The sequence below is a fragment of the Vitis riparia genome, chromosome 13 (assembly GCF_004353265.1).
Source record: "Vitis riparia cultivar Riparia Gloire de Montpellier isolate 1030 chromosome 13, EGFV_Vit.rip_1.0, whole genome shotgun sequence".
Classification (NCBI taxonomy): domain Eukaryota; kingdom Viridiplantae; phylum Streptophyta; class Magnoliopsida; order Vitales; family Vitaceae; genus Vitis; species Vitis riparia.
This window is the reverse complement of record NC_048443.1, coordinates 26,734,739-26,755,963: the sequence shown is the minus strand read 5'-3', so window position 1 is coordinate 26,755,963 and position 21,225 is coordinate 26,734,739. Positions and strand designations below refer to the sequence as shown.

General features: G+C 40.3%; 2 protein-coding genes across 3 annotated transcripts; one reads left to right on the top strand and one right to left on the bottom strand.

Annotated features, from left to right (window-relative positions):
• Window positions 1-746: 746 nt before the first annotated feature.
• LOC117928148 lies at window positions 747-16,709 on the top strand. 2 transcript variants are annotated; one of them, XM_034848027.1, is made up of 6 exons: window positions 747-869; window positions 1,142-1,272; window positions 13,926-15,521; window positions 15,627-15,695; window positions 15,815-16,013; window positions 16,291-16,709. In XM_034848027.1, exons 2-6 carry the CDS (start codon window positions 1,270-1,272, stop codon window positions 16,365-16,367), a joined length of 1,944 nt encoding a protein of 647 aa, XP_034703918.1. In that variant the 5' UTR covers window positions 747-869; window positions 1,142-1,269; the 3' UTR covers window positions 16,368-16,709. The 2 variants fall into 2 exon arrangements, with proteins under 2 accessions (XP_034703918.1, XP_034703917.1); XM_034848026.1 differs by lacking the exons at window positions 747-869; window positions 1,142-1,272 and adding an exon at window positions 2,378-2,565.
• A 1,342-nt stretch (window positions 16,710-18,051) lies between these two features.
• Window positions 18,052-20,278, bottom strand: LOC117929164 (WAT1-related protein At2g39510-like). The gene is made up of 7 exons (XM_034849392.1): window positions 19,836-20,278; window positions 19,686-19,748; window positions 19,480-19,596; window positions 19,132-19,366; window positions 18,878-19,039; window positions 18,442-18,593; window positions 18,052-18,351 (listed from the first exon to the last, which is right to left on the bottom strand). The coding sequence occupies exons 1-7, from the start codon at window positions 20,093-20,095 to the stop codon at window positions 18,171-18,173; spliced, it is 1,170 nt and encodes a 389-aa protein (XP_034705283.1). The 5' UTR covers window positions 20,096-20,278; the 3' UTR covers window positions 18,052-18,170.
• Between the last annotated feature and the right edge of the window lie 947 nt (window positions 20,279-21,225).

The window sequence follows — 21,225 nt, the reverse complement described above, 5'->3', positions numbered from 1 at the left end:
ACCAAAAATTGCAAATTTGTGTCATATAAGATACAAGATAACTAAGCTCATCAATAATTTTGAAAAAAATGGTAAAGGGAGTTGACACAACAATGAATTTCCATATAATTGAGCCAATTATTTTAATAATTTTGGAAAAATAATTGAATTTGATTTGTGGGCACCCACATTTGTTCCTACCCTTTTTATAACATTGAACCAACTTTTTGGTGATAGATAATCTTAAGGGATACCCCCAATTAATTGGTGTCATTAAGCCAGTAACGTATGTATCATAACGATTGCTGCACAATAACTCCACTCACGTGACTTGAGTGTGAGAGTCACGTGGGCAGTGTGATGAAACCACATGACAGCCGTTGATATAGTTGACTTAGAAAGGGGTTCTCGAGATGTGTGATAAAGGGGCTAATGGGTTTCAGCCACGTCAGGAGTTTACCCTCCTTCTCATGGAGCGCAGCAGGAGAACACTCGCAGCAATTCTGATGTCTTTGGCCAATCAAGAGTTGCCACCTAGGACATCGAGCATATGTGGAGGAGATGATTCAGTGTATTTCCAGCACATAGAAAGTGGACCATTTTGTGGCTGTGATGGGCTTTTTCAATTTGCATCATACCACTGAGGAAACCAAGGGTGCGGATCAATATTGGGATCCACGTGTATGGACAAAATAAAAAGGTTTTAAATGGAAATAGTACCGATAAATATGGTATCATTCTGTCCAGATACAAGTACTCTGTCCGTCTGTCCCAATCTAGTATTCACAGTGGTCATTTTCTGGAAAATTTTCAAGTTCTTTTCTCTTCATTCTCCGCCGGTGCTGCCTGAGAACTCTACCGGCGGTGACTCAGGATGATCTCCGTCGGAGGTTCGTTCTCTGAAGTCTCTCAATTTCTGTGGTTTGGACTTCATTGAAATAAAATTCAATTTGATCAGTCACTTTCTAGCTCTCTGTCTCTTCTAGAGCACGTTTTCTTCTATCTAGATCCTTCAATGCATGCTGTAGATTATAGAAGCTCGGCTTGAATCGTTCTGTTTATAGATTTCACATGTTAGGTTTTGTTGTTGTTGTTGTTTGCAGTTTGGTTGAAAAGGTTTAAAATTTTTTGTTTTGCTTGGTTTAATGTTGATTTTCGTCAGAGGCTTGAGCAGGAGCAACGGTGTCGTTTAGGTTGCACTGGCTTCGTGAGTGTCGGAGTTGGTGGCTGGATTGAACGGAGACGAGTTCGGCTGTGAGTGAGCTGACTCACTGAGTTAAAGGCGCGAAAATGGTAGGATTTGAACTTGGTTGAGGCTTTTCTTTACATGGCGTTTTGAGAGTTTGGATTTTAATGATTTTTTGGCGTTTGAAATTGGAGGTTTTGGCTTGAGCAATTACGGTGTTGTATATTAGGATGTTTGTGTTTATATGATTTCGTGCTCATTATAGCGATGATGTTTATTTGGTGTTATTATATTTTGAAGAACTAGAGGTCTGTTATCTGAATTATTGGATATTCTGTCTCCATCTGTATCTGCTGAAAGAATATCTTTATCCAGATATCCAAAAGTTGGTGATCCTTGTCCATATTTTTGGTACTACAATAAGTTCAATTCCTTGTGTTGCGTAATGCACCTATGCATTAGAAGCTACAGAGGCCACATGTTGGTTGCGTCTAGTTTTTTTTTTTTTCTTTTTTTTTTTTGAGTCATTGCTGATATGCCTATATATATATATTATTTTTTTGATAGATAAAAAGAAATGTATTCAACGAAAAGAGGAAGCACCAAAAAACAGTGCCCTCATAGTATACAGGGAGTATACAAAAGCAACCCAAAGGCACTAAACCCCTACTTAGAGCCTAGCCAATCCAAAAAACTAACAAGAGAAGAAGGACTCAAAACTATAGACACCCAAACCCAAGACCAAAGATTACATACAAAAGGAATGCCTATATGTTTATTGATGTATATCCTGATTACATAGAATTTCATAGGTCGATGTGAGGGTTATGTAATCATGTGGCTGTGCTTGATTGGGTCTAGGAATAAAATGTTAGTGCTATTAGAGGCTGGTAGGTAATTTGGATGAAGAAATAGTAGGGAAACCTGAAGAGAGGGTGCCCCATTTTCTGGGAATCATATTCTTTCAATAAAGAAAAGAAGGCACACTTATATGAGCATTTTATGCCCATTTAAATCTTCTTTTGTTATTAAATAAGGTAATGGATTAGGACAGTTTCTCAATAGTTATTAAAGATTTAAATCTATTGCAATGTGCTATAAAGGAAATGTATGATTTTCCTATCCAAAAAAAAAAAAAAAAAAAGAGAGAGAGAGAGAAGGAAACATATGATTTATTGAATTAAGGGAAGAGAATCAACCAAACAGTTGTACTCTTCCTGAAGGTTGAACATGCTTTTTGGAGGAGCACAATAGAAGGATTTTTGACATGGAGTATTCCATGATCCAGAAGCTAAAGCCTAAAGGAGTTTCTGGTCAAGTCCTAATTCCTCTGGCTGCAACCTTTGTGACTGCTCAGAGCCTCATTTCTGCGGAGTTAATTGATGGATTCTGCTGTGCTGGTTAGTTTCATGCTCACGGTGTTCTATTTGCCCTTTTTTGTTGTGCTTCCTTTGCTTTTTCCATTTCTTGTGCGTCTTTTCCTTTTCCCTTTGTTGAGTTTTCTTTTACCATTTTTAGGGTTTCCTCTGTATACTCCATGTGTTCTTTTCTCAGATATCTCTACATTAAATTAAATTCTATAAATTCAATCTTCCATATTCATGAGACTTGTGTTTTCTGTGTCAAATCTTGTTACACTACAATCAAAGCTGCTAATTGTCAACATTCCACCTTGACACTTGTTGGAATAATGTTTGCTCTAATTGCAAAGTGTAAATACAACTTTTTTTCTCCACCTCATTCAACTTGCTTGATTCAATAATATATGCACATTTATTTTGGATTCAATGAGGCACTCTCCATGTGATAGGTCCTTGCAAAAAAACAATTGCTTTCACTCATAACTAAAATCCTTGTGACATTCTATTATTTCTCTCAAGTGGTTGAACTTGACTTGTGGATGGGTGGGTGAGGGGAATTAAGGCTCCATTACCACTTCTTGCATTGGTGCAGCTGAATCAACATGGCAAATAAATGTGCAGGTAAACACATACAAGAGGGAAGATAATGATGAACATCAAGATCTAAGTGGTTCAACAGGACCTTAGTTATCTTGCATGTATGGGATGGGTCAATCTATTATTTTTTTTTGATACGTAAACACAAATATATTAGCAAAGGCAAACGCCGCAAGGTACACAGGGAGTATACGAGGCGACGACGGCCTCACAACAAAAGACCAAAAAACAAACAAAAACCCACCAACCCTCAACTGGAGGCTAGCCACTCCAGGAAACCTATAAGGGAGCGGGACTCCGCACCATTATACAACTTAGCCCACCCCCACAAATTACAAACAAAAGAATATTTAATTTTCTGTATAGCAAGCTCCCCCCCCCTAAATGCTAGTCTATTCCTTTCTTTCCACACCGTCCAAAAAATAAATAACGGTATGGATCTCCAAATTCTCTTCCTCTTTTTGCCCACAAAAGAGCCCTTCCAGCTGATAATCACCTCCTTTACAGTTTCTGGAAAAACCCACTGGGCTCCAAACAGGCTAAGAACCATCCCCCACAACACTCCAGCCACTGTACACTGAATAAGAAGATGATTCACATTTTCCTCCTCACTACCACAAAGGTAACACCTGTTAGGCATCTGCCATCCTCTCTTTTGAAGCCTATCAATAGTAAGAACCCTTCCCCAAGTCGCTTCCCAAGCAAAAAACGCTAACTTGGAAGGAACATTCTCCACCCAAACTTCTTTTTTGGGAAACATAGGGATGCTATGGCTGGTCACCAGCCCATACGCATCCTTGACTTCATACTTCCCATTTTTTCCCCCCTTCCATACAGCCAAGTCTTCCTCCAAGGATATTCTTTGACTCCTTAAGATTTGTAGCAATTCGTCAACCCGGGTCAGCTCCCAATCATTGAACCTTCTAATAAACCTAAGGTTCCAGCCTCCTTGGCCAGCAGACTGGTCCCATAACTCCCCCACAGTGGCACTTTTTTGTGCAGCCACATTAAAGAGATTAGGGAATCTCCTGGCCAGCCCCACATCCCCACACCAAGTGTCATTCCAAAAACTGATTTTGGTGCCTTTTCCAACCTTAAAAGCCATATTGTTCCAACACCAATCTGCTTCTTTCATAATATCCTTCCAAAGCCCAACACCAAAAGCCCCATTTGCTTTTTTAGTTCTCCACCCAAATTCCTCTTGTCCATACTTAGCCACAAGAACACGTTTCCACATTTCCTCCTTAGCATGAGCAAACCTCCAAACCCATTTTCCAAGGAGGGCTTTGTTCAAGAATACTAGTTTCCTCAAGCCAAGCCCCCCTTCTCCTTGCTCACACACACCCTCTCCCAACTGACAAGGTGAGCTTTCCTCTCCAAACTTCCCCCTCCACACAAGAAGTCTCTTTGCAAATTTTCTAGTCTTCTCGCCACTGTCTTAGGCATACGGAATAGGGACAGCTGGTATAGTGGCATGCTAGCCAATGTACTCTTTATAAGGTGATTCTACCACCCTTAGAGAGATATTGCCGCTTCCACAAGGCTAGTTTCCACCTCATCCGTTCCTCCACCCCATCCCACACGTAGCTAGCTTTATTTGGCGCACCCAGGGGCAGCCCCAGATAGGTTGAAGGCAGCTGCCCAACCTTGCATCCCAATTCCACAGCCATCTCCCGGATCTCCTCCACCTCCCCCACCGGAATAATCTCACTTTTAGCCAAGTTAATCCTCAGCCCCGAAGCAGCTTCAAACCAGCATAAGGTCCAACTCAAACAGGTCATATCTTCTTTCTTAGCCTCGCAAAATACTATGGCATCATCCGCAAAGAGGAGGTGAGAGATGCTAACAGCCTGCCCCCTACCCCTCTGGATTCTACATCCAGTGATGCAGCCCCTTCCACAGCCCTTCGAATCAGGACACTCAGCACCTCCATCCCCATGATAAACAAATATGGAGATAGGGGGTCGCCTTGCCGGAGTCCCTTAGAGCTAGGGAAGAAACCAGCTGGCTCCCCGTTTACTAAAACCGAGAACTTGGCAGTCGATATGCAGCTCCATATCCACTCCCTCCACTTGGCCCCAAAACCCATTTTCTCCATTACCCTCATCAAAAACTGCCAATTGACGCTATCGTACGCCTTTTCAATATCTAGTTTGCAGATTAGGCCCTTCTTTCCTTCTTTTTTCCATGAGTCAATCACCTCATTTGCGATTAGGGACGCGTCCAAAATCTGCCTTCCCCTTACAAACGCGTTCTGGTCATATGAAATCACTCTATCCATCACCTTCTTAACCCTATTGGCCAACACCTTAGCCAATAGTTTGTATAATCCGCTCAAAAGACTGATCGGCCTGAAGTCCTCCAGCTCCTCCGCTCCTCCTTTTTTGGGTATCAGCACCAAGAACGTGGCATTGAGACTCTTAAGAAAGGTGTTATGTTCATGGAATTCCTTGAACATCTCCAACACCTCCTCCTTCACAAACTCCCAGCTGAATTGCCAAAAAGCTCCCGTAAAGCCATCCGGGCCTGGAGCCTTGTCCCCATTCATGTCCATTAGAGCCGAGTGGACTTCCTCTTCCATGAAAGGCCGCTCCAAGAAGTCCGCCTCTTGTTGAGTAATCTGGTTCAGATTTAAACCCCCTATATCTGCCTTCCACTCCGAGTCTTCCGTTAATAGCCGATGAAAGGCGTCTACTATCCCGGTCCTAATTGCATTCTCCTCTGACAGCCAGGCCCCCCTGATTTTAACTCTTTCCATGGCATTCCTTCTTCGGTGCGCATTTGCCATTCTATGAAAATACCCCGTATTTTTGTCCCCTTCTCTTAGCCACAGCTCCCTAGATAGCTGCCGCCAGTGAGTCTCTTCCAGCATGACCCACTTAGCATATCCTTCTTTTGCTTCTTTCTTTCTAGAGAATTCCTCCTCAGACAACCTCCTCTCACTTTCCACTTGGTCCCAATAGTCCACTTGCTGCAAGGCAGCCAGTTTATTACTCTCCAAATTCCCAAACACCTCCTTGTTCCAGATTTTAAGGTTTTGTTTAATTCCTTTCAGTTTTGTTGCCAATTTATAGCTAGCCCTACCACTAACCGATATCCCTGCCACCAACTCCTCAATAGCTCCTTAAAGCCTTCCACTTTTAGCCACATGTTCTCGAACCTGAAAGGTGAGGGGCCTCTTCTTTTGCCACCCCCTTCAATTGTAATTGGAAAGTGGTCTGATGTAGGCCTAGATAGCCTCTTCTGAGTCACATTGCTGAACTGGTCAAGCCATCTGGACGAGACCAGAAATCTGTCAAGCCTTGCCCAGGCTTGGTTATGAAGCCCCCCACTCCACGTGAAAATTCCCCCTTGGAGGGGAAGATCAATGAGCTCAAGGTCATCCATAACCTGAGCGAACCTCCTCATAACTGAGGTCACCCTCCCTTGCCTGCTTCTTTCTCCTTGCGCAGAATAGCATTAAAGTCACCCCCAACACACCATGGGTCACCCCAAAGACCTCTCACTGCTCCTAGCTCATTCCAGAAACACTCCCTATCCTCTTTGTTGAAGGGGCCATACACACCCGTGAACACCCATGTTGCCCCATTTTCCACAGTTCTAAATTTGCAAGAAACTGAAAAAATGCCCTCCTCCCACTCCAACAATTCCAAGGACCTTTTATCCCAACAAACCAAAACACCTCCGGCTGCACCAGCAGCTGCAATAGCTCTCCAGTCTAAGAATCTCCCTACCCCTAAGCTTTTCGCCACCCCATCAGTCATTAGCTGAATTTTTGTCTCCTGGATACACACCAAATCCACCCTCTGTTTTCTAATTACAGACTTAATAATCCTTCTTTTGTTGACGTCATTTGCACCCCTCACATTCCAGCTCATTAGTTTGAGGTTCATTAACCCAACAGCAATTGGCCCCCTCCATCTTTCATGGAATTATTCTTCTTTTCCTTCCCCTTGTACTTGACTGAGCATTCCAGCCTTTTGAGCTCCCTCTCAAATTTAGTTCTCTCCAATAATCCCTTGCTATGTATCCTTTCCCGTCTTTTCCTTATTTTAGACAGGAAATCCAAGATCTCCCTCTCCAATCCCTCTATTGAAAAACCCAACAGCTTGCTGAACTTAGCCAAACTGCTTTCTTCCCAATCTGTCTCCTTCACACTCCTTTGGGCCTGGGATCCAGACACGGCTGGCATCCAGTCCGGGTTTTGGTCCTCAAGAGCATCGCCATTAATCGCAACTAAATCCCAACAGCCCTCTCTTTGCGCTGGCTCCCCCCCTGAAGCTGCATCTTCTATGTTGTTTTCTTGCTGGCGGCTCACCCTTAAATCCCCAGAAAGGTCGCAATACTCCCTCGCCGGAGTCCGACCAAAAAGAGAAGAAGAAGAGGGAGAAGAATCCCCAACCCTAAGATTTAAAGAGGACCCGTACCTGAGAGCTTCCTCCACGATCGCTCTCTCTGCCATGGAGCACAGGGGAGCCGGCATCTGCGTTCCAAAGATCTCCTTCTCGCGACACTTTATAAAATCCCCTTCCATTTTTAGGCCCAGATTTTCTTCATGGCCTATGCCCATGAGCTTGGCTTGCCTTTGGCCCAGAAGACCCCCAGCCGAAACATCAGGCCCATGGGCCAGGAGCGCCATTCCATCAGGGGCTTGAACCTCAGCCGGCCCACACTCTAACCCACCTGCTTCCATTGGGCCTTGGAACACTGGCCCGCTATCCCGCTTCAAGCCCACGAGGCCAAGCCCCGATCCAGAGGAGCTTGACCCATCACCCGCTGGACCAGAGTTCTGTCGGGCCACCCGCCCGACATGGGCCCACTTTTCAAACACTTCTCCCCCTTCCCTCCCACCTGCTCTCCCGTCACTTCCTCTGACCGGCGCTGCTCCTTGGTTCCAGCGCCCAGCTTCTCTCCCACGCACCAACCCGCGCGTGGAAAGCGATCACCCCGTCCAGCATCCTCACGCCCATCCCCCTGGTTTCTTCTCAATGCCGGCAGGATCTCCCACCACAGGGATACAACGTACATCTCCCCTTCCACCCCAATCTCCAGCGAACTCGGCAAGAAGCCTCCGTTCATCCTAACCTTAATCCTTGCCCATTCCAAATCCTCTTTCCTTTCTGTTTGAGGATCAATTCCTACGAAACCGCCACACTCATCCCCCACTTTCCTCAGAACCGACGGCACCCACAACGAGATTGGGAGCCCCATGATCCTTACCCACGCATCTTTCCTCTCTTCATCCTCTGCAACGCATCCAAATCTCGGACTCCACATCTCCAAGCCCAAATGGAGTCCTCCCACTGATCTTTCCCCCGCGGCAAGGACCCACTTAGCTTCTTCCACCGTCTCAAATTCCATCAAAGCGCAGCCCTTTCCCAGTCTGGCCAGCCCTAACTTTCCTTTCAATCTCCACACTCTTGCCGCTGTCCACCCCAGCCTCGATAGATCTTCTTCGCAAGCCGAATTAGGTTTCCATTTCCCTATCAGACAATGCTTCAGTCTGTTCACGTTGCTCCGTATATCCTCCTCCTTCAGCTCTACTCTAACCCTTGCGGAATCCCTTAACCCCGAGCCCCTGGCCACCTCTGCATATGACCTGCCCGACTCCCCTGGCCCTTGTTCCACTGCTTTTCCTTCGCGCCGAAATCCAGCCCACAAGAGGGACTCCAACAACGACACCCATCCTCCCTTTTCCCCTCTCCCTTTTGGTATACAAATCCCAAATCTCCTCTTTTCCTGATCCGTCACCCCCAAGCGGATGAAACTCCCGGCCCTGTTAGTCTCTCTTACCAGAGAATAGACCCTCCCTTTTTCCTTCCACCCTTTCTCCCATTTGCCATCTTTTCCGTCCTTCAAGCACTGTGTTAGCCCTTCTAAGAGTAGACCCACACTCGCCGGCCCTAGCCGGACCCAAGAAACTACCCCTCCCTTGCTCTCCGAGATAATGGCAAAGCTCTTACCATTTTTCTCCTCAGACACTATTTCAAACTCCTTTGATTCCACCACGAAGCTTTTTCTCTTCCTCTTCCCTCGATTCTCCGCCCTGCTATCCCCTTCTCCCTCTTCGCTCGCAGGGTCGCCCACGCTCTCTCTCTCTCGCATCTTTTTGTTACAAGGAATCAAAGGTCAATCTATTATAATCATTGGGAAATTAGAAAGGATAGAGAATATGGATGTGAAAACCTAACATGAGAAACAAATTGGGGTAATCTTATCCTGAAATGAGGTCACATCCCTACCTATTCCAGGCGTTTCCTCATCTCTTTACCAAGTATGAACTTTTCTTGGAAGTCAAAAGCCTTTGCATTGCTAGTGGTTCATTAGAAAATGAATACCAAAACTTGAGCTTCAACTTAGAAAGCTATACAAAGCCATTAGTCTTGACACATTGGAAGTTTAAGAATCAATTGTTCATCCATTGTTTTGTATTAGTCCTTTTTGGCAGGTTTTTAGCAGGTGATCCTGAAAGAGATTCCAAAACATGTTGGTGATTTCATTTTAGGGATTCAACAAGGGTGATAAGAGCAAAGTCCTTTGGCATTGCACATTGCTAGCCACATTTAACTTATTTGGATAGAGAGGAATGCCAGGATTTTCAACAATTCCCAAAGACCTTTGATTGGGTAGTAAGATAAGATTTTTTTAAACATAGGTTGAACATCCAAATGGTTTGTTGAGGAAAAATATTTAGAGTGGCATTCACCTCAATGGGTTTAATAAAGTTGAATTTTGAAGGGCTTCTTTGAGTAACCCATGATAGTTAGGAATTGGAGATGTGACTAAAGATCATTATACTATATTTTTGGAAGCTTTTTCCAAACATGTAGGAGAAGGAAGCTGATATCTTGGCTTTGTTGGAGGTTTTGGAAGATGCAACTAGCTAGGACTTTGAGTCTCTCCAACCTCCTTGAGAAGGGGATTTAACAATTGTCATTTTATGGTTATCTAAAAAGAGAGAGGTTCATTGAAATATGGTACGTGGATTTTCCAGATTATTAATACCAAGAGTGATGTGGATTGGTCTTTATCTTTGGCTCAACAAATTCTATTGCAAATCACTTAGCCAAGCAAAGACTCAATCAACTGGTGTCTTTTCGTGGAGAAATTTTTTTTGTCCAAGTTGTGGAGAGCTTTTGCATATTTTGCTTTATTTGTAATTTGTACAAATTGTTTTGATTTCTCATTATAGTTTATCTTATTGTTTTTCTATTTTCATAAGATTTTGGGAGGTTTGGAAGGATTTCTTGTCTTTAAATGTACTTTTCAATTTACTTCAACTAAGTTTGTTCTTTCTAATAAAAAAATGATTTGTTTTTTTCCTTCTTTGGGTCTCTATGACCAAGGAATTTGCAAAGACTCTTTTAGCTTGATCACTTTAGAGTGGGCCCTTTTTGCTTGAGGTTAGGGTTAAATTTGATTGATCTTTTTTTTTTTTTTTTTTCCATTTTGATGAATGTGTCACCATTTTTTTAAAACCTTTTCTGTATTCTTTAATATTTTTTTATCTTATATTAAAAGGAGAAGATGTGCTCAAAGCACATGTGAGAACATCAAAAGCTAATGCAATGAATTAGAAAGAACAAAGAAAACTAGTTAAGTGTAAAGTGTGTCGAAGATTTAGAGAAGTTAAAAGTAGATGAACCTTGTGACTTATAATAAATGAACAGTAAGAGGGTACCAAACTACAATATGATTCTATTGAACATCTCAATTTATTTTTAAAATATATGACACATATTTCTTGCGAATGGACTATCACTTCAAAAGGAGAGAAGTTACATAGAATTCATCAAGGGGATAATGTGCTAAGCAAAAGTGTTGGAGATTTGTTAAAGTTAGCTGAATGAATGATCAAATGTCTATATTGTAAATTGACTAGGTTGCTTACAGGATTGAAATTATTTGGGATGCTCTAAATGTACATATGACCTTGGCCAATCTTTCGAGAAAGAAATAAAATGAAGTAACAAATGGTTCATGGCTTTGAAGGATTCAATAGGAATGTCTAGTTTCTTGAAACCAAGTGATATGCTATTAACTTCTTAGTAAGTATTATTACTCACACAAAAATATCTCCTTTAATGGAGTGTTTGAAGTCTACGTAAATTTTTTTAAAGAAGAACCATTATTCTTCCTAATAAGAGACAATAAGATGGGGATTGCCCTTTGGAGACAATGTGGGAGAACATCTTAACTATGCATCTACTTATGAGATGGTTAGAATTTGGTTAATTGGTGTTTCCCATACAAGCAAAAGAAGAAGATGCTTGACCATGTTTTAATTTATTGCTCTTGAATCTCTAGCTTATGATTTTGGTGTTCTCTCTTTTGGGGTGTCTTGGGTATTTCCTCAATTAGTAGAGATATTTTGCTAATTTGGAACAATAATTTCAAGAGAAATAATTTCAAGATGGTTTGAAAACTGACTCAATTATTTTTATATTAGATAGTTTGGAAAAGAAGAAATAAAAAAACTTTTGAAGGCTTAGAGGAGTAGCTTTAGTATAAAGGATGGATTCTTAATTCTTTTTATATGCGGTCTGAAGGTTCTTTATGGGATACCAACATCTTGTTTTAGATTTTGTTAATAACTTGGGGTCATTTTAAATTTGTTGTTTTCATGTTCTTTCTTCTTATTGTTAACCTTTGTGTGCATTGTATACCCTTTATGTACAAGGATTGTGCTCCATTTTTGTTCGAGGCATATCTATTTTACCTATTTAATCATGAATCCTTCAATATATATATTACAATTCCATTGAATTGGGTATGACCGTATGTGTGATATAACATTTACTACACCAAGAATAGCAATGAACCTTGTTATTGCAATTGCTTAGGATACCCTTTTTTGGCTTGTAGGATCTACTTCTTAGTTCAAGATGCCTTTTACTAACTAAAATAAAAGAATTACTAGATTTGTTTTGCCTAAAATAAGAATAGGCTAGAGTTATGAACTTATAATCTATAACCTGATAATTGAGTCGATTTTGTGATTTTAAGTTCATTCTATAATGAATCAAACAGGAATAGTTGTATACATTCACATTATGAAAAGGAGTCCCTTGAGGTATCTAAATAGATATTATGTTTACGTATAAATCACTCCATTGTTACATTCTATTTAGGATTAGGAATAGGCATGACCGGACTTTCTTTATATATATATATATATATATATATATTGTCTCTATGTTCTTTCTCCTCATTGTTGGCCTTTGCATGCCTTGTATACCCTCTGTGTATATGAAATGTGCCCCATTTTTGCTACCCATTCATCCATAAATCCATCAATATATATATATATGTGTGTGTGTGTGTGTGTGTGTGTGTGAGTGTGTGTAGGTATGCATGCATGCTTGTCTTTAACAAAAAATGCTAGACCAAATGATGCACTTAACTAAGCATTTTGTCTAAGGTTTTGGTAAACGATCATAAACTTATTTATATGATGTTCAGTTAATGTTGTTTTTAGGTAAGTGTATCCAACACATGGCTTATTGGAAAGCATTTATTTAGTTTAAAAGATTTCAACCCTGTTTTTCTAATATGGTGAGATACTTATAAAATTTAACTTTGTTATATTGTGGATCAAGTATTGACATGGAATTGGGATTTACATCTGACAATTTCATCTACTTTCATTTGCATTGAATTGAATGCTCCCTTTGGCCAACTTGAGTCTCTCCACCAAATTGCTTCATTGAACAAAAGTTTAGGTATTAGACACTGAAGGCAATATAATCACTAGACATTGCCCTTTTAGGTTTTCATTTATCAAGGTCATGTGGCACCCATTGAAAGAATTTAATGAGATGATTTGGTGCCAGCATTCTTTTGTTATGAAGTTTGGACTTAATATGGTTAACCAACAACCCATTCATTGTAAAGAAACACCCAAATAATGAAAAATTATTGCATACTTTAGGCGATAATTGATAGATATATAACAGGTGTTGTTATTTTAAACTAACAGTGTTTTAAGCCCAACAAAAATTCTGATATCCACTTGTTGCATTTGGGTGTTGTCAGATTGATGTGTCAACTGAAATCCAACAATGCAATAAGAGAATAAACACACTGACAAGAGAAGACCATGTATATCATCCAGCCCAACCTTTATTCATTTTTATAGGCTATAAATAATAATGATGTAAATAAAAGTGCTGATAAAAAAGAGACAAACTCAGTACACAGGAAGTACATGTGTGAAACAAAAAGAAACAGCCTACAGCCATACCCCAATCCAGTACATAGAGCACAGCCATTTTGGACCTTGCAAATGTCATCCCAGGGTCTCTACCAAAATTTTTTTCAGTGATTCTTTTTCTGAAATTTATGTGGAGTTGGGCTATGATGCCCAAAGAACATAGATAGATGTATTTGTTGGTCAGAAGCAACTCAGATTGGAATTCAAGGGGTTTTATTAAATCTAAGTTCCAATAGGCATTCAGGTGCACATCTTCATCTTTTTGGAAATTAATATATTTATTGGGGTGGAATGGCACAAATTGTATTGTTTATCTTCCTTTTCTATATATCTCTGGGTGAATCTGTGAAATGCTTATTAGCTTTTCACAGATATGCATGGTGTTTTGTGTCTTTTTACTGTCTATAGTATGCTTTCTTCTTGTGCTGATATACATTACACCTATCTATATTTATTTATTTATTTATATAGTAGGTTTCCTTTATCTTTTTATGGAGATGTTAATCATTTCGAGGACAGATTTTGGCATGAAAAGACTGTCTTTTTCTGTTCTAAAGATACTCTTCTGAGTAACTGTTTTTATGGACAGGCTTTCCACAAGAATAGCATTTGGGCAAGAAATGCTGGGTGTCTAACTGATGGAGAGAAAGTTTATGATGATTCCTCCGGAAATGAACAGAAGCGTGGTCAACAATGGCTTATGGATGCAACAGAGCCAGAACTGTTCTGCAACAAGAAGCAAGCAGTAGAAGCTGTTAACAGCTGGAATATTTCAGGAATTTCAAATATGAATGATTCTCCATGTGGAAACATTTCAAGTTTTGCATCTGTTTCAGGGCCATTGTTGGACCGCCTATTTGGAACTGACCTTAAAATAATTCATCCTCTTAGCAGGAACATTCCATCTGCTAGTACTGGGAATATGGATATGGGAAGAAAGGGATTTGAGTTTCCATTCAGAAGTGATTCCTCGTTTGGTTTATCTATGTCTCATGCTATAGCAGATCCATCTTTCAACTACAGTGGAATCAGAAAAGTTAAAGTGAATGAAGTGAGGGACTCTGACAATGGCATGCCTGTAGGAATGGGGCACTTCTATAATAGGGGAGGTTACAATATGATTTCAGCTGGCTCAGCCTATAATAAGAGTGATTACAGCAACATTTCACTGGGCCCAGTTTATAATAATGGTAATCAGAATACTATTTCAATGGGTGCTTACTTTAATAAGGCAACTTCCAATTTTGGCTCAATAAGTCATACCTTCAACCAGGAAACCGGCAATCCCATATCAATGGGTCATACCTATCACAAAGTGGATAGGAGTGTGTTGCCCATGGGTCATTTCTATGACAAGGGGAATGGAAATTTTTTATCAAAGGTTCAGCAGCATGGAAAGGAAGATGGCAGTATCATGTCAATGAGTCCTGCTTATAACAAGGGGCACGAGAAATTTATTTCAATGGGCCCTTCCTACAGTGAAGCAAATGGTAATTTCGGTACAATGGGTATGGTCTATAGTAAGCACAATGATGATATCATGTCCATGGGTCCGACCAATGATAGGGTGGAGACCGGTAATGTGTCATTGTGTCTCACCTATGACAACGAAGATTCTAGCATTTTATCTATGGGCCACAACTACAATAAGGGCCAGAACAATACTGTCTCATTTGGAGGCTTTCATGAAGAACCTGAGACAAATTCTTCTGGCAGGATCATTGGCAGCTATGATTTGTTGATGAGTCGGTCATCAGCACAAGCTCCAGAAGCAGTTTGCCAGAAAGATGCTCAAGCTTCAGAAATACTTTGTCAGCAAGATGCACGAGCCTCAGGAGTACTCGGCCAGAAAGATACTCAAGCTTCAGAAATACTTGGCCAGAAAGATGCTCAAACTTCACAAGTACTTACCCAGAAAGATGCTCAATCGTCAGAAATACCTGGCCAGCAAGAAGTACAAACTTCAGAACAAGTACTTAGCCAAAAATATTTGGCTCAATCGAATGCTGATCCAGCTGCTAGTTGCACACCAAAAGCTACTTCTAAAACCGATACTGTCTCAAAAAATAAACAGATAAATACTAAAAAGGATTCCTCAAGCCACTTTCCTTTGAATGTTAAAAGCTTGTTATCAACTGGTATGTTTGATGGGGTTCCTGTGAAGTATGTTTCATGGACACGGGAGGTAAGTCCTCCAATTTATAATTTTCCATGGTAAATTTGAATGGCCATAGAGGTTGTTCCACTGATGAATTTTCCATATACTGATGTGTGGTTATATCCATTACAGAAGAGTGTTCGAGGAGTTATAAAAGGGAGTGGGTATTTGTGCAGCTGTAAGGACTGCAATAGCTCTAATGTAAGTAACTGATATTTTTTAGCCTCTTGTTGGGCTAGGAACTTTCAGTCTTGAGTTCAATGGCCTAATTGATCCATTATTATCTAAGTCCTAACTGGCCAATTGAATTTTCTATGCAGTGTCTTAATGCTTATGAGTTTGAGCGCCATGCTAATTGCAAGACCAAACACCCAAACAATCATATTTACTTCGAGAATGGGAAAACCATTTATGCAGTGGTCCAAGAGCTGAAAAACACTCCTCAAGACAAGCTTTTTGAAGTGATTCAAAATGTAACTGGATGTCCTATTAATCAGAAGAATTTTCAAACTTGGAAAGGTGATGCAGAATTTTTATTTGATTTATAGCGAATTGAATAAAATTGATATTCTCATCTTTCTAGCTAAGTGGGTCAATATGTTCTAGAGGTGGTAGTACATGTAATGGATGTGCACTTATAAATTGTCTCTAAATAACTTGAGAGTGTGGAAGATGTTATGTGTTTCTATTGCTTATAAGTTAACTATTTTGACCTTGTAAAACTTGGCATGGAAATGTGTGAGAATGAAGAGTTATTTTGAATTTTCTCACACATTTTTCTTTTCCCTCTTCTCAGCATCATATCAGGCGGCAACAGTTGAACTTCAGCGTATCTATGGAAAGGATGGAGCTGCAGGACCAATCTTGAAATAAGGACTCTGCCTCTTCCAAAGTCATAAGTTAGGTTAACACCAGACCTATGCACAGCATACATTTATATAATAAATCATAGTGGATTTGGATTTTTAGATTGGGACCTGTACATAAATTATAGACCCAGTTTGGAACTTTAAATTGGGCTTGGGTCTAGCTCCACAATAAATTTGGAACTTTACAATGGACTTACTTCTGTGATCCTTATCGTTGTTTTAGCTTTTGAACATTTGCATTAGGATCTTAATTTCTTCTGGTTTTTTGGACTCAAAAAGTAGCGTTTCACTACATTTTCTCCAGGAATTTAGAATTTTAATCAATGGATATGCAATATCTTTTGTGTGAATGGATTATGATACCATTTGGCTAATGCTGTGGTGCTTAAGTGAGCTTATCCTGGGATAGACTGAGCTTAATCAGATAGGCCTTGTTCTGGGTTTGAGCCCAAAGCTTTGAGCATCTTATTTATTTGGCTTAGGTTAATTCTAGTTATAGCTGGCTTTGAAGACCATATTTCAGTTCATTTCAGGGATGGTATTGCTTATGTGTATAACAGTGATGGAACATGCAGGTTTGAACTGAATTGGAATACAAAGCTGGGCCTAAGCTTCCCCAGTTCATTGTTTGCAAGGATTTCTTATTAGTCATGACCTCGACGTGCTTGTGTTCTAAGTTCAATTTCCAGTGCTGCTCAGTCATTCCAAGCCCTGGCAACCAAAGTCTAGGAATTCATCTGCCTCTTGTACTACAGAGATATTTGAACTTGTCCTTCAATTTCAGTCATGAATGAAGTAGTTTGAACCATCATTTTAAATGCTGTGGATTGCCTCTCAGGTCCTCAAAATATCAATTGAACTGGAACAGGTCTGTATAAGGTCATTTTATGAGCTCTCCCTTTTCAATGCTATGCTGACGAAGTGTAGGTTGGGGCCCATATGGAAGTTCCATGACCAAAAACTCAGGAGCCACAGATGCCCTGCCTTCTTCCTTTGATTTGCTCTTATTTGGTCCTTTTTTTTGTATACATACAACACAACTCATCAGAGGATGCCTTCTTGATATTCTTACTATTTGAGTTTTGGGTAGGGCCTGTAACAAAGACTGCGTTCATCTGTAGAATAGATTCACTGTTATTGGACTGGGTTTCTGAGATTGTAGAGTAGGATATCCTTGCTTTGGATTAGTAGAGCACCAAGTTTGTTTCCATTACCATAGGTTTGAATTTTGCTGCCTTTTTCAAATAGTTTACTGGCTGTCCAGGTTTGGACAGTTTGGACAGGAAGAGGGAAAAACTGCTGATGAAATGAAGCCCTAGTGGAAATCATTTTAAGGCTAGCTAGTACCATATTTCATAGTTCATAGGGCCTTAGTCCTCCATCAGAATCTCTTCTAGAGCCTATTTTTAGGACCCAATTATGTATTCTTTCATTAATCCATTTTGCAGTTCTGTTCTTGTGGAATCCACAGATGGTGCTCACCATTTATTCAAAACATGCTCTGTTTACCTACTGATCTGGACCATATTGATGGATGTTAGTACACTTCTAGAATGGTCCATATTCCCAGCAGACCAAAGGTCTTCATTTGAAGGGTCCCAACTTTGACCTATCTTTGCCCTACAAATCAACGCTCTTAACTTAGCCTTGTTATGATAAATACTTTTTGCTTATATTGCAACTTAGGGTACTTCAATAGATTTTATGATAAACATTATGAACTTGGGTTTCAGGTTAATTTCATGGAACATGTTACATACAGAAAACTCAAAATCTCAATCACTTCAACTCTGTTCTTTCAATTCCTTCAAACACATTCCTCGACTGTCACTTTGGTAACGGAATCACCATTTAAGGTCTCTGCATTCCCATTCATTCTAGCCATTTGTTGATCAATTGGCAGCAGCTGGACTCCCTCTGGTTGATCCTTGCTCTTACCCCATAAAATTAGATATAGGCCGATGATAATGACTACTGCTCCAAGAACCCTTCAAAAAACAACCGAATGGAACCCACAGTGTTCCCATCAATATTATGAATGATCATCATTAGAGATTGAAATCGACATCAACACTTACATTCCCAAGTGGAGTGCCTCAGCAAAAATGAAGGAGCTCAGAATGGCAACAATAATCATGCTCAGAGGATTAAAAGACGACACAAAAACCGGTCCCTTTTCTCCCATTATCACTCCTTGAATGTAATAAGCAATGGCTGAACACACTATCCCCTGCATCCAAACATCATATCTGATCATAAATGCAGTAGTTTAAGCCATTGAGTCACAGCATTTGAATTATTGGAAGAAATCTTCCCAGAAGTAAATGTTACAGTCAGTTCTAATTGCCAAAAGAGTCTCACAACCCACTTCATATTAACAAAATATTCAAAATTTGGAATCCCTTTACCTAAATGCTCTTTCAGCAAATGATATTTTTGCGTTAGTTTTTCTTTTCTAGGAAACTCTATCTGGAAGAACTGATGGAAAAACCTAATGTTATGAAAGTGACTTACACCATAGAGAACAGCACATAGTGTAGGACCCTTGGGTATAACCCAGATTGAGGCATTGCTGTGTTCAATAATAAGGGTGACTATGGCACCTTCGAGAGCCCCCATCAGACATATCAAAGTGGTGAGGGAGAGCTGAGCTGGATATGACTTCACCGTATGTGCCTATAAGAGTAGTCAACTTAACTTATTCAGATGATCTGCACAACACTCAAAACTTTCCTCTAATGTTTCAGTAACATGTTACAGAAACTTACTTGTAGATTCAGGAAACATGCCCAGCATACACAGCCTGCTGCGATCATGAGGGCACCTTTAATGGGATGTTGTTGCTGACTAGTAGAAGATTGATGATGGTGTCTTCCTTTAGTCCATGGCAGGTCTGGTACAGGCCCTTTAACCAGTGTCATAAGCATAGCTCCCCCCACTGTTACCATTGTCCCCACCACCTTTGCCTGGCTATGCAGTCTTCTCAGATTCACCTTCTCTAGCCTGCAAAATCCCTCACAAATGTAAATGACCTCCAAATGCATGCCCTACGAATCACAGAACTATTCAGTTGGTGAACTGTTCTCTGATAATAATACTAGTGATTGGAGAGTTACCTGAGGACCAAAGCTATTAGAAATGTGAATGCAGGAATAATATTGCTCATAGCAGTGGTAAAAGTTGCAGTTGTGTTCTTCATCCCCACATAGTACAGGTTCTGATCAATCACAGGCCTGTAGGGAGATCAAAGAGACATAATTAAGATCAACCCTTTAGTGAGAAATAAGAGTAAAGTCTAGATTTAGAAGAAAGAGATAATTACTCTAGTAACCCCATCAGCATTATCTTCGCAAAGATGGAGAAAGTCATCCTTGGCCACCTTTTCCTGCCAGATATCCATTACTGGGGTCAATTTCTTCTCCATATATATAAGAGAGGGAGCGGGAGAGGGAGAGGGAGAGGGTGAGAAAACCTTTCTAAGACAATAGCAAAAGGAGCAATGACAGCAGCTGCAATGACATGGCGGTAGACGATGAAAGTGTAGTGGTTCATCCCTGCGTCTAGTGCATGCTTTGCAATTATACTCAACCCTGCATAGCCAAACTGCAACAAAACCACCGCCAAAATTGGCTTTGCCTGCATAATCTGCACCCTCAGCGAGTAATCCTCCTTGCCCATACTGCTGTTTATTGCTTTATGAGCTAGGTAGCTGGTATATGAAATAGAAGCCATTCATTACCAGCTTATATACTGTCATTTCCTCTATAAAACCAAACTCAGCACGACTGCGCTTATTCCAAATCAATGGACTCCACTAAGTGAATCCTGCACTCACCTCTACATGTATGTGTGTATACTGTGTGACACTACCAGACACCACCATTGCTGACTAAGGAGGAGAGTCATTGTGCCAAGAAAAACATTTCCCAGAAGTGGAGGCTTGGTGGCGTTTGGTTAAATGGAATGATATCAATCGGTTGGAAAAGGGTTTTGCAGAAAATGAGGTTTAGTTCTGGGAGACCCATTCATTTGTTTATTAGGTTGCCTTTCGTGAAGGTATTCCCATGAAGTGTATTCCACGAATGTCTGTTTTCACTTTCCCAGAATAATCAGTTATGACGGCTAGAATTCTTCTGTAGATTGACATCTATCTTCCACAGTTACGTTAACACCATACGCACACACCCTAAGTAGTATGCCATTACTTAAAATGTTGTTATGTTCTTTCACATAGCTAATCACTTTACGGTTGAATGTTCCTACTTTTGACTTAAAATTAGTCATTCGTGTGAAGATTACGGGAAGGCGGCACGAAATTATAGAAAGTTTGATGCACAAAATAATCCATGGCTAAGGATCACTTTTGTCTTGATTTAAAGCCATTACATGTGTGAAAAATACCATAATGCTTGAAAAAGTATTGTTTGGAGGTTTTGATTTCTGTCATTGGATAAGGATATACCATCTGCGTTTTGTTTCATGCTTGCTTACATCATTCATATTTTGGTCATATTATTATTATTTTTAATATTCTAGTCAATTATCATAAACTAATGATAATTTTTTGAACATGGATTCTACCTAGTGTCCATGTTCTAAAGATGTGACCAAGGATCAGGCTTTAGTAAAGAAGTAAATGATAAAAATTATAGAAGTATGTTGGAGTATATTTTGTTGATAGCAGTGAAATGAGTATGCATGATGTGGATGAAATTAGTGGCTCAACATTAAAGCAGGGAGGAATTGGTCCATGGTAATGACTTATAAATGCTGTCCGTCTCATACTTCACAACCTCATGCATATAGTGCCTCCCATGATTCTATGGCTCTTCAATGCCCATTGTTATAAGAGAAAAAGGAGA